Source organism: Pteropus medius, unplaced genomic scaffold (assembly GCF_902729225.1).
Source record: "Pteropus medius unplaced genomic scaffold, Ma_sr-lr_union100, whole genome shotgun sequence".
Taxonomy (NCBI): Eukaryota; Metazoa; Chordata; class Mammalia; order Chiroptera; family Pteropodidae; genus Pteropus; species Pteropus medius.
Window position 1 is genome coordinate 16,890,475 of NW_024342473.1, and position 13,207 is coordinate 16,903,681.

General features: G+C 39.7%; 1 protein-coding gene across 1 annotated transcript; it reads left to right on the forward strand.

Moving 5' to 3' along the window:
• The first annotated feature begins 21 nt into the window (after positions 1 to 21).
• Positions 22 to 1,322, forward strand: LOC120604358 (basic leucine zipper and W2 domain-containing protein 2-like). The gene is given in 2 exon segments (XM_039864996.1): positions 22 to 482; positions 484 to 1,322. Coding segments are annotated over 2 exon segments (1,257 nt in total). The 5' UTR covers positions 22 to 45; the 3' UTR covers positions 1,304 to 1,322.
• The last annotated feature ends 11,885 nt before the right edge of the window (positions 1,323 to 13,207 follow it).

Genomic DNA, 13,207 nt, shown 5'->3' on the forward strand with positions numbered 1-13,207 from the left:
CTCCCAGCCTCACATGTCGCCGCTACCTTCTCGGATAGAAATTTTATGAATAAGCATCAGACGCCAGTGCTAACAAGCCAGCGGTTCAAATCTCAGAAAAGGGATGAAAAAGAGAAATTCAAACCTACAGTCTTCAGGGATATACTTGTCCCGGGGCTTAATGAAGCTGGTGGTGACCTTAAAGCTGTAGTCAAGTTTCTGGACTCTACAAGATCAAGATTAGGTTATCATCGCAATGCAGACACACTCTTCAATATCCTGGTGGCTGGCAGTATGCTTGTCCCTGGAGGGACACGCGTAGATGATGATGACAAGAACAAGATGACCAACCACTGTGTATTTTCAGCAAATGAAGATCATGAAACCATCCGAAACTATGCTCAGGTCTTCGATAAACTCATCAGGAGATATAAATATTTGGAAAAGGCATTCGAGGATGAAATGAAAAAGCTTCTCCTCTTCCTTAAAGCCTTTTCCAAAATAGCAGACAAAGCTGGCGGTGCTGTCAGGCATCCTGCTGGGCAACGACACCTTTCCTGCCGCCATCTTCACCAGTCTCTTCACTGACAGCTCAGTCAAAGAAGGCACTGCAGCCTCATTTGCTGTCAAGCTTTTTAAAGCAAGGATGGAAGAAAAAGATGCCAACTCTGTTACCTCTTCTTTGAGAAAAGCCAACTTAGATAAGAGGCTGCTTGAACTCTTTCCAGTTAACAGACAGACTGTGGATCATTTTGCTAAATACTTCACGGGCACAAGACTAAAGGAGCTTTCTGATTTCCTGCGAGTCCAGCAGCCCCTGGGCACCAGGAAGGAACTGCAGAAGGAGCTCCAGGAGCATCTTTGTCAGGAAGGCCCGATCAAGGAGGTGGTGCCCTATGTAAAAGAAGAAATGAAGAGGAACGACCTTCCAGAAACAGCAATGATTGGACTTCTGTGGACATGTATCATGAATGCTGTTGAATGGAACAAGAAGGAGGAACTTGTTGCAGAGCAGGCCCTTAAGCACCTGAAGCAATATGCTCCCCTGCTGGCTGTGTTCAGCTCCGAAGGCCAGTCAGAGATGATCTTCCTCCAGAAGGTTCAGGAATATTGTTACGACAACATCCATTTCATGAAAGCCTTTCAGAAGATTGTGGTTCTCTTTTATAAAGCCGATGTGCTAAGTGAAGAAGCAATTTTGAAATGGTACAAAGAAGCACACGTGGCCAAAGGCAAAAGTGTTTTTCTTGACCAGATGAAGAAATTTGTTGAATGGTTACAAAATGCAGAGGAAGAATCTGAATCAGAAGGTGAGGAAAATTAGATGATTCAAGAAGCACAATACCTAGGGTACTACACACTTTGATTGGGAATGCTGAACCATTCGAGAAGAGAAATTTGGCTTCTGTTTTCACAAAGGATAAAAAAATAGATTTCCCTTGTGCAGAGGGGGAAAGTGGTTTTGTTTTCATTTTGTTTTTAAATGGAGCCCGGAGGCATCAGCGATTACACTTGGGACTCTACCTCTCACTCACTATATGCTAACTTAAAGCCATTCAATGAGGAGTCAAATAGGAATCTGAAAGTAAATGCTCAACAGACTCCTCTTTTTTTAGCTGTATTTTTCAGATACTGTGTGGTGAACGCCCCACTGGTGTCTATTACAGGGCCACTTTGCTAGTTGTGTATCTGCTTATTGATGTGATTTGACAAATAAGTTTTTTTTTAAAATAAATGGCTTTATTAAAAAAAAAGAAGGAAAGACTATTTGACAGAGGTTTCCACAGGTCATAAGTAGAGCTATGAAAGACGTATGACATGCAGGCAGAGCACCATTATTTCTTTCCAAAATATGTAGACATTTTCTTAGAGGAAGGAAAGAGTTCAGTTAATGAGGCATTAACAGAGAGAAACTTTTTATTGTAAGCACAGCTCATGCCAAAGGAGGTGCGCACACACATACACACAAATCACACACGTATACATACGTACATATGCTCACTCACTCACATACATACTCACACTCTCTCAGACTGAGAGACATTGAATGAGTGGAGGCTGAGTGAGCTATTCCATGGAAGACTAAGCAATTTGAAATGGAAATGAGAAAAAATATAATGCATCCTCTCAGATGAAAAATACCAAAGCTGAGACTGATTTCGAAAGAAAAGGAAAATAAAACAAAGATTTCAGTCAGTTCGGAGACTAATTTTACTAAGATGAAAAACAGTTAGAGATGTAGTCCTGCTTCAAAATACTATCAGAAAGGGAAAGGAAGAGCTCAGTGAGTGAGAGGCAGGGGGACAGAATCACTAGGGCGACCTGCTTCCAAGTGGCTGAGGCAGCTTGCCCGACTTAAAGCAAGACTTACTAGGATTGAGAGGGTGTTGATGTTGGACCATTTGAGGCCAACAAGGCCATGAGCTTGTATAAAAGGAAGACATCTTCAAGATAAGTAATTACATTAATTGAGGATTCAATAAGTGTTCTCATGTTTTATGGTTTCTTATGAGTGATTCACAGTCATTCCATTTATTAGTTACTTATTGTTACTGGTTTATTAACTCATAGTATACATTTCATTGCTAACAGTAAATGCCGTGACTCTTATTTTACCAACCCCAAGAACTGATTATGTGCATCTCTTCCCAGCACTGCTTTTAGTGACATTATCTTGGTTGCTTGAAATTTGCCGTGATGGGTGTATTTACACCATGGAAACTGGCAATCACTACGAATCAAGAGTTTTCCTCATCCCTGGAGAGATGAGGAAAACTCTTAAATGTTTGCTAGTATATACACATCCCAAGTGCAAGGCTAGGCACTGTAGGAGAATTAAAATGTGAATGAGACACATCCCAGTCTTTAAGGATCTTTTAATTTGGTATAAGGTTTAATGATGATGATAATAATAAATACTTATTAATCACTCACTATACTCTGTTGGAGCTTTACAGGTATTAGCCGATTTAATCATTATAAAAAGGGAGAAGGCTTAAGAAAATTAGTTGCATCAATTTACTATGTAAAGCAGTATTTTATCCTAAATGTATCTTTGCAATGCCAAAATTACCCCTCTTTTCAGGTTCTCATACCATCCCTCAGTTCTATCCTGGCATTTTGTGAACAAGCTCATGTTTATGCTGTCTGTGTTTTATGACTTTAAAGCCTTTGGTCATTCCACTTTCATTCTCCATCTTCCCAGACTAAAGAGTCTTAAGATCTTCAGCTCACCAGGCTCCCTATCCTCTCCCTCACTGCAATTGTCCTTCTAGGAATTTCCCTAGCTCTCGGGCTTTCTTGAAAAACTTCTTGGGATCAGGAGGTGACACCATAGTCCCCATGCTCATTTTGAGGTACAGACATGACATTCATATCTTTATTTATTTTTAAAGTATCTTTAATGTGTTCTTAAAGAAGGAAGGACAAGAGATATTAATGGTCATCACATCTTTGGAGCTAAGGTTTTCAGAAAAAGTCTTTGCAAACACTTCATGTTATTGTAGCATCTAACTTATACATCGGCACAAAGGACTCTGGGCAAATGATTTTCACCAAAGCTGTATAGTTGAGGAAGGTCAATACAGTTATTACTTGTCTAGGCTTGTACTTCAAACTGTGATTGAGTAAGCCTCCAAGGGTAGTTCTTTGCATGTATGAATCTGTACTTGACTATTTGCTGTAGGTTCAGGACTGGAGTTAGGATTGCTGCTTCAAGCCTTCTTATTGTTTGATAGACCAAGACGTTTACAAGTAGGGTATTTTATTCATTCTAGGTGGAAGTATACTATAGCTTCTGGGAATGGATCAGGATTCTAGCTAAGAAAATTTATTTTAAAACCTCAACTGATCCACCAACTTTCTTGGTCAAAAAGGAAATATAGCCATAAGCAAGTCTTGGTTTGAACTGGGAAGGGAAGAGCTAGCTTTTGCTTTGGAGTATGTAGTGATAGCTAATTCTTTTCTTTCTTTCAAGTTTCCTCCTCTAATTAATGTAAATACATTAATGGGATATAATTTCCCTAATGGACAACTGTGATAGTAACGGGGGTGGGACTGAACCTAATGGTTTCTATAACATGTTTAATTTCTGATGTTGCTGTTAAATGTTGAGGAAAATTAGTCACATTTAGAACCATCTGTTTCCAAAAGTGGTTAAAGTGCGTCTCGCCTTCTGACAAACCATTTTATTGCTTATGGTAATATTTGTGGCATGAAATTATATTCTTTTTATTCCCTTTCTTTGTTTTCTGCTACGAATACTCATACATTTTGCTTCCAGGGGATAAGACTAAAAATATCAAAGGACATCCTTTAGGTGTCTTGGCCATCATGAATGTAAAAAGGAATCTAAATTCTTACATTCCTCTTTAATCCCAATATACCTTATCTTCAATTCGGATATATTCACAGATTAGAAACCATAATTATGAAGAGTATAAACCTTTAATGGGAATAAGCACTGTATAATCAATAAATGGTTGAAAAAGTAAATTAGGAGGACCCTAATATGTGATGCCTTAGACATTTTATTTCCTGGGTTGTTGCTATTGAGAGAATGGGAAAAGGTGAGGGGGGGGGGTGGCGAGAAGAGAACTTTAAGTGTATGTATCCCTTTATCAAGAAGGAAAAACCAATTTTTAAAGCACGACCGAATAATTTAGCCGGTGTTTCCCTCAATTGTTTTGCCTTCCAAATGGTCATTTCCACAGAGCAGGCATGAAACAACTATGACCGTCCATACCTTTTAAAAAGAGCAGGTCAAAGATCTGGTAAGCCCACCTGGAATATTCGTTGGGATATTTAAAATATCCACATAATGTGTTTCTTTATGAAAAAGTCTACCGTTTTGGGTTGTGAGTGGTGCTTTATTTTTGAGGGTACACTGGGACCTTTGTTCAGTTTCCTAATTTTGGATTACTCCCTGACATGTTGTTGTAGGAAAATCAGACTCAAATTCTTTTTTCCGTCTTGGGTGGCTGTGGATATTCAAATCTGCCCTATCAGTGAAGCACTTGAGAGCTCTGCTCTATAGCACTCACACAGGGCAGGAAGAGTTTCCTGCTTGCTTGCTGCCTGCCGGCTTATTTCTACTTATTCACGTCAGATAAGTTTTTTTTTAATCTGTTTTTTTTTTTGTCAAAGAAAATTAAGAGAAAAATGGAGGGAGAGGGAGAGATTTTGAAATGAAAAATTAATTGTTTATAGCAACTATTAAAATGTTTGCTTTTCTACAAATTAAAGATTAAAATAATCCAAATGTAAAATGAATTTTTAAAGAACCGAACTGTGTTACAGAGTGTTCTTAACTTCCAGATGTGTAAAGAAACAAAACTTTAAAGGTATGTTAACCTAACTGTACACTGAAAGTAAACTAGCCCCCCTACTTATGTCATCCAGAGTGGCAGCAGCTGGGATTACTCACTTAAGGTTGGATGTTACTGGAAGCTTTAGATGTTCAATTAGTGGGTTAATCCTCCAGAGGGTAGAACAGTTCCTCTCTCACTGCCTGTGTCTGCTGGCAAGGAAGGAATTGGTTATCTTCTGGGACCATTTGTTTGATCTGTTGAATAGGGGTGGAGGATAGCCAAAACTTTGGCCTTTTGAAAATTAAGAAATTTAGCTAATTGGGGGAGAAGTTCTCCTTTCCAGTATCTAGGTGGGCAAGCACCTTGATTGGTCTCCGCAAAATGAATTTTCAAATGAGTTGTTGACAACATCTTCAATAATCTTACATGACAGTAATTTCTAAATGACATTTTGCTCCTATGAGGGCAGTGGAATTGATTGCTTGCAAAATTTTTAAATGGTAGCTTTTTATGGTACAGTTTACAGAACAAATGTGAACTGAAGCACCTTAATTAGGCCACTGTGAAAATGAAATGGCCCGCACTGACAGGATGTGGAATTCTTAAGGAAAGTTCAGCAGCGAGAATACTTGATTGCTGTGGTTGAGTTTAACAGCAGAGCTGAATCACCATCTATCTGCCTGTGGACCCTGTAATGAAATGGACAGGAGCTGCTTCGAAGAGAAACAAGGTGATTAGCTTCACCTATATTCTGCTGGCATTCTCTGAATAACCTCCTGACCCTCTCTTTTTCCACCTTTCTCCTGTTCATTGCCGAATCAGCCCTTGTATAACAAATAGTCATTTATTCAGGCCTGATACACAAGAACTTTGCTTGGAATTTTAACAATATATTTTTTCTAGCTACAAATGAATATGGATGTGGAAAAAGGAGAGAGTGGGGACTGAATGTCCTTCTCTCCCGGAATATCTATTTTATACAAGGATAGTTTACAGTGTAGGAGAGAATGTGACAATATTTTATCATTTTTGCTACTTTTCTCTACCAGGTGAGCCCTTTGCTGCAGGTGACTAGAAGTATATCGGTTATTTGACTAGAAACAACTGATGATACAGACCAATTCTGACGACCAATTAGTGAAAAAATGGTTAAAAGAATTTATTTTCTAACCATGAAATAGTTGGATAAGAAAGATCTTTGAGATTATTTTTGTGCGACTAAAACAGATTGTCATTCTTGCTGGGTGTCTATCCTTTATTTTTTTTTATTCATTTATTCACTCCTTCTATAAATATTTATTCTGCCCCTACTTAGGGCCAGATCTGTATGAGGCACTGGAGAGAGTAATGAATCAGTCAGTCAGACATAGAGCTTACAAACTGAAAAATTATTGAAATAATAAATGACAATGGTGATGAAAGTTTGAAGGAGAAGTAGTGTGCTCTGTGAGCATTACTCCAGCAGTGACCTATTACAGATAAGGATGATTGGATTATAGATCAGAAGCTGCATTTAGTCTTGGTTAGTAGTTATGAAAATATATAAATTAACATACTATGAAATAGCATTTCTAGAAAGATATTTGTAGAGAAATGTAGCTGCATATTGAGAATACAGGGTGAGTGAATGTGGAAGCCCCTGCAAAATGGAATAGTAACTGAGAGAGAAGATTGTTGGCCACCCATTCGGCCACTCAAAAGGATTCTGGCTTGTTCTGCTGATTGAGCACTAGGAAATGGTGACCCTCATGCTCTGGATGAAGTTTCCAAGGTGTTATAAGAATTAAGAATTCAGCGGGGAGGAGCAGGGGGGCAAACACCTTTAGCAGGATGTCTCCATTAGTTTCCTTTTACAGTTGGTTTATTTGAACAAATTTAGTTGACAGGCTTTCCCCTGTTTCCCCATTATATGTTATGTTGCTGATTTTAGCATATTTCGTTCTCTCTGAATTCTCATCCTGACTTCCACAAACTTCTCTTTTTTCCTTAGAATCATCTGGTAATTGGTTAAAGGTGCCTTGTCTGCCTTCATGTTGTTCGATAAAACTGCTAAACATGACAGGGACAAATGCAGAACTGGGAGACTATTCCAGAAGTCTCCCTTCAAGCGTACATGGCTCCATTAGTAAGGTGTTCTAGATTTGAATTCCCTGCACTGTGCTGTCATCAATGTTGTATGATGTTGGGGCTAATTAAATAGGAGAGGAGAGCACAGGCCAGGGACACTAGGATTCTCCACTGTCATGGAGTAGCAGACCAGTCACCATGAACTGAGAAGCAGAAGTGAGTGCTTAAAAGTGTTTTATTTATTCAAGAAACTGCAAACTGAAGAAGTGGCATACCGATGAAGCCAGAACTTTCTTCCTGAGCTTCAGGCCTGTGTGTCTCCAATGCCATATTTACCAACCATCTCCACTGGGTGTCCCATAGGGACCTCAACCCAAACAAGTCACAAATTGAACTCACCCCAGAAACTGTCTCCTCTGCCTTTATTTCTTATCACTAGTTTCCCCTTCATCCTGATCCATTCTCCACATTGCTTTCAGAGTGAACTTTCTAACAAATCTAACATTGTGCCTTCCTTGTTCAAAATTTGTTCTTGGCTTCCTCTGTGTAGCAGGATAAAGTCCGAAGTCCTCTATATGAAAGACTCTGGGTCATCTGATTTTGCCTAACTTGCCAGTTTCATCTACTCACTGCTTTGTTAATTTACATCCACACTGAACTCGTTTTCCTTGAACATGTTATGTTTCTCATTCTCTTACCTTTGCATTTTTTATTCCCTTTGGTCAGAACCCCCTTATCTCCTCGACAGCCCCCTGTTCAACCTCCAAGCCTTAATTCCAGGGCCATGTTCTCTGTGAGGTCTGAAGAGACTTTACTGAGAAGTCTTCACAGACTGTCCTGGCTGGCTCACGAGTCCTCCCCAATGCTCAGATTAGACCACGCATACTGCCATTATAGTGCTGGCCACGGGGATCATAACTGTGTTTTTCTCTTAAAGGTGGGGTCCATGTCATTCCATCTTTGAACCTCCAGTACCTCATGGAGTGTCTAGCTCATGGAAGGCGCTTGTGGAAGGAAGGACAGCTGAGTAAGACTAGAGCTAGGAAACTATGGAAAGAAAGATCAGTAGAGACATCTGTGGGGCTGGACCCTGAGATAAAGACAGAAGGACAAATTTCCTGTTTGTAAATATTCCTGTTGCACCTCTGTCATAGCTCCACCTAATCCATTCCGTGGCAGAGGCAGCTAGTGGTCCAGCTATATTCATTCTTCTCTTCTTCCTTTACTAAAAGACCTGCAGAGTTTAGCTGGGCACATGATTTCCAGTGACTATATTTCTCACATTCCTTCAAGATATGATCATGCAACAAAGTTCTGGCCAATTAGATGTGAGAAGAAAAAGTATGTGGCAGTTTCATGTTGTACCATTAAAAGGCACACTCTCCTTGACATTTTCTTGAACTTCTGTTGACTGTTCTGTAGATGTGATGGAGGGTGGGTGTTAGAGCATCCATCTTGACCTAGAGATGGTAATCCTGCATTGAGGATGGCAGAGCTGTGCCACTAGCCCTGGACCACCAGGTCCTAGACTGGGATCACAAGAGAAATTTCTGTCTTGTCTAACCCATTGTAGTTTTGAACATCTGTAGAGATTGGACTTAAATAATAAATATCTTTTTAAAAACGTGTTTATGAATTGTTCTTTGTTATTTAGCAGAAATATGCCTTGGCATGTACCTCTATATGCCAATTTTATCACATTTGTTAAAAATTATGAAAAATGTCAAACATATATAATTATAATACTTTCTGTGATATACTTATATTTTTCCATTTTTTAAAGTAATTACATGTTATATTTAAATATTCATCGTTGATCCCAATTCTTCTTTTTCCCTCAGAAACAACCTCTATTCTGATAGTCTCATGCATATTTTTATACTTTTAACTACATGTGCCTTTAAACATATATAGCATTTTTGTGCATTTTAAACATTTACAAGTCAATATTAGGCTTTTGTGATTTGTCTATGTTGTTTCAATATTTTACTATGTAACATTTCACTGAATGAATATAATTCAATTTAGTGATCCTCTTAATGATGAATCTTGAGGCTGTTTCTAATTTATAACTATTACGAACAATTGTTACAAGAACACCCTTATTACTGTCTTTTGTGGTCATATTAAAGAGAGATAATGGGGCAGAACCAATATTTGAAGAGCAGCTAACCTGGGGTTTCCAAAAATGAGAAAAGATATTAAATCAGCTAAAATTAAAAAGGTTTATGAACCCTAGAGCCCAGGTTGATGGACTAGTTATAATTTGGAATGTTTGCAGGTATCATGGCAATGGAAAGAGTTCTGGAAGGTTTTGCACTGACAAATAAATGCTCTGGCCTAAAAGTGACACATGGCACTTCCTCTCACAACTATTGGCCAGAACTAGTCACATAACCCCACCCAACCACAAGGGTCCAGACAGTACAATCCTAGCCTAGCATGTGCCCCAAAAGAGAGAAGAGTTAGAATATTCGACAATCAACATTATTCATTACCATAAACTCAAACTATACCTCTGTTGAAACCACCAAAAGCAAACAGTTTAGTATCTATTTGACAAATGTTTTCAGGATTGATAATAACAGCAAATAAGTGACATTTTTAAGTGCTCACTGTAATACTGGCTCGGGGCTCTATTTTCCCTATTTAATTAGATGTTTTCAGTGACCCTAGGAGGAAGGTGGTAGTAGTATTCTCATTTTACAAATGCGGAGACTGAGGAAGACACTCAAATGGATAAGTAGGTCATAGTGCAAGGGGGCTGGAAAGCCCAGGTACAGACTTTAGTTCTGGTCCGGGTGTCTTCTCCCTACATGGATGATCAAGGTGAGCCCTCAAAGCCTCTTCTTTGAGGCCTCTTCGTCTAACAGAACCAGCGATGCAGGCCTCTCTCTGCCTCTCCTCACAGTTTAAAGCCACTAGACTACTCTCCAGAACAGAGTTTAGCAATATTATACTCCTACAGTAAGCGTTCAAAGCACCTCAGTGTTTTATTCTGGAGATAAAACAGCTGTTTCCTCCAAATGGCTTATACTGAAATGTAAATGAACAAGGACGTTAAAAAAAAAAAAAAAGGAAAACAGATTTAAGTTCTTGCCTTTTAAAATTTTTATCATATTCCATCCAAGCTTACTGTTTTTGTTTAATCTTACCATTCCTTTTCTTCTTCCTTATACGCTCTTTTTCTTAGGGATATGCAAACTTTATTAGTCAGCTCCTCTTTCAAGCTCTGTATGCTTTTGTGTTTGAGAATTGGGAATCAGGTACTTTTACTGTTAGCCCTAGGGTAGATCTGAGCAGGAGGAAGCTTTATGAATAATCAAGGTTGACATCTCCAACGTTGTTCCTTCATTATAAATATTGTTAAAGGAGCTGTGACCACCATGGGCTCCCACTGAACAGAGTGTGCAGGGGAAGGCAAAGACAGCCTTTGATTTCAGCTCTTTCCTGGTTATCACTTCACTGATGACCCTGGAGTTGACAAGTCTCTTAGATTTGACTGCCTTTTTTTTCATAAAGTTTCTCTTCAATTAGCATAAGTGTTTGGTCTGCAGGAAGCTGGGTTCATCTCACCAACTCCGAAGGCTAAGAACCATAGTTAATATTAGTGCTGTGTGTTGCCTTAGCCTGAATCCCTAATGAATGCTGTGCTGCTTTGTGACTTTAACCATTTTAGTTCCATTTGGATTAGTTATAACATCATGATCTTTGTTAGGGGAAAACAAAGGCCCAAGGTCATTGGGCCTTCTCTCCAACTCTCGAGAAAGCTTAGGCTCTACACATGTCTGAAAAAATACCAGTCCTCTATCCATATCTCTACTGAGGTGCCCCTCCCACCTGTACCCCACTAATCCCTGCTAATATTATTAGCGAACCATTCTTTAAGATTATTCATGTAATCTTGTCACCGTTTTTATTTTCGAAATGGAGGAGACATGCGAACTTGAATTTATATGAAATGAGTAAAACTTTATAAATTTTCTCAGGCCTCCCCGCTCCTGAGCTTCCTTGCCTTCTAACTCCCCCCAATAAATTTGCCAGAGTGTTACAGAATTTGTTACGTACTAAGAAATTTTGTGGACTTTACCACATTTAATTGTCTCTATAGCCCTGTGAGGAAGGAGATATTGCTGTTCTGATTTTCTTGAAATATACAAAAACCTAGGCTTAGGGAGTAAAGGGATTTGCTCGAGGTCACACGATGAGTATTGTTAGAATCAGAAATACAGTGCCGGGCCTCTAATTCAAACCCTCTACTCTCTTGCCTGGTACATTAGCAATATTTGCCATTCATTAATTCTGCCAATGTAATTGAGCATTTGTTTATGTCAGGCATTGGGAGTACAAAGATGATTAAAGCAGAGTTCTCAGGAGCTCAGATTCTAGTGAGGAAGAAGCCCTGTTAACTGGTGGTGATGACACTAAGTTACTAAGACATTTAACAATGCAGTGGTTGAAAGGGGGAACTATGGGGGTGTGGAGGAGAGCCATTTAATGTGCTCTCAGGGGCTTCAGGAAGCCTTCTTGGAGGAAGTGGTATGTGGAGATGGGTGGGCCCTTGAGATAAAAAGATAGGTCTCATTAAAAAGTAGCTGAGAGCCTGCCTTTTAGGTAGACGGAAGAGGAAAGAGATTCCTTCCTTTTGTAGGTTCTTTAAAAATACTTCAAATACTTTTGAGTAAGCCTACCAAAGATTTCGATGTCTGTATGTACATGTGTGTGCTTGGGGTTTAAAAACCATATTCCCAAATAAAAAATGCATTTTTGTTTTGCCAGATGTGGACATAGAGAAGACAGGAGTAGCAGGTTTGGGGAGGAAATTTATGCATTTATTTTTGTTGACTTTGAGATGTTTGTAGAAAGTTCAAGTGAAGATATGCCAGCATTTGCCTGAGGAGTGGTGGTGTGGAGTTCAAGAGAGAAACCAGGGCTTAGGGAGTAAAGGGACTTGCCCGAGGTCACACGATGAATCATCATCATGCAGGAAGGCAGTGAAATCAGTATGCAAGCAGACAGATGAGAAGGCCAAAGCTTGAGCCCTGAAAAATATCAATGTTTAGGGAACAAGCAGAGAGGTGCCCTCAAAGGAGACTAAGAAGGACTCACCAAAGAGGTAGGAGAAAATAAGGGGAGTGTGGTCTCATGAAATCCTAGGGAACATTTCAAAAAGAAAGAGAGCTCAATAGTGTAATGTTGCTGTCAAGCTTACGATATTCAGTGACACAGATCCATTGCATTTGGCATCAGGGAACCATTACCAGCCTTTCTGAGAGCGGTTTCAGTGGGGTGTGGGACAGACTCTCGACTGGAGTAGAGGAATGAACAGAGGGGTGGGAGTTGGAGATCACCTTTTAGGAGTTGGCCTTTGAACAATGGAATACCACTTTTTCTATCAGTTTCTTTGAAGAAGAGAGAAGATGTAGGGAAGTAGCTGGAGAGGGATGCAGTGTTCTGGAAGGTGGTTTCAAGGTGGAAGAGGGCTGTAGGATTCTGTTTGGGTGTGTCTAGCAGACCGGGACGGGGCAGTCAGTTGAACAGAACTCCAATATGGGGGCAGGGTAGTAGAGTCCAGGGCAGGAATGGAAGGATTGCCTAAGCAAGAGGAAGAATCCTTTCCCTTTGACAGGAAAGACTGCAGAATGGCTCATGGCTAGGATAGGTGGTACGAATCAAGACTCTAGGATAATTTTCTGAGTGCTAACTATGTGTCAGGTACTGTGCCATTCACACACACAAATAAACTTATAATCCCCATTCTGTGGGTGGGGAAAGGGAGCCTCTGAGAAGTACATTAAGCTTCCCAAGGCCACAGCGGGCATGCAGAGCTAGGATTGGAACACAGGCAGTCT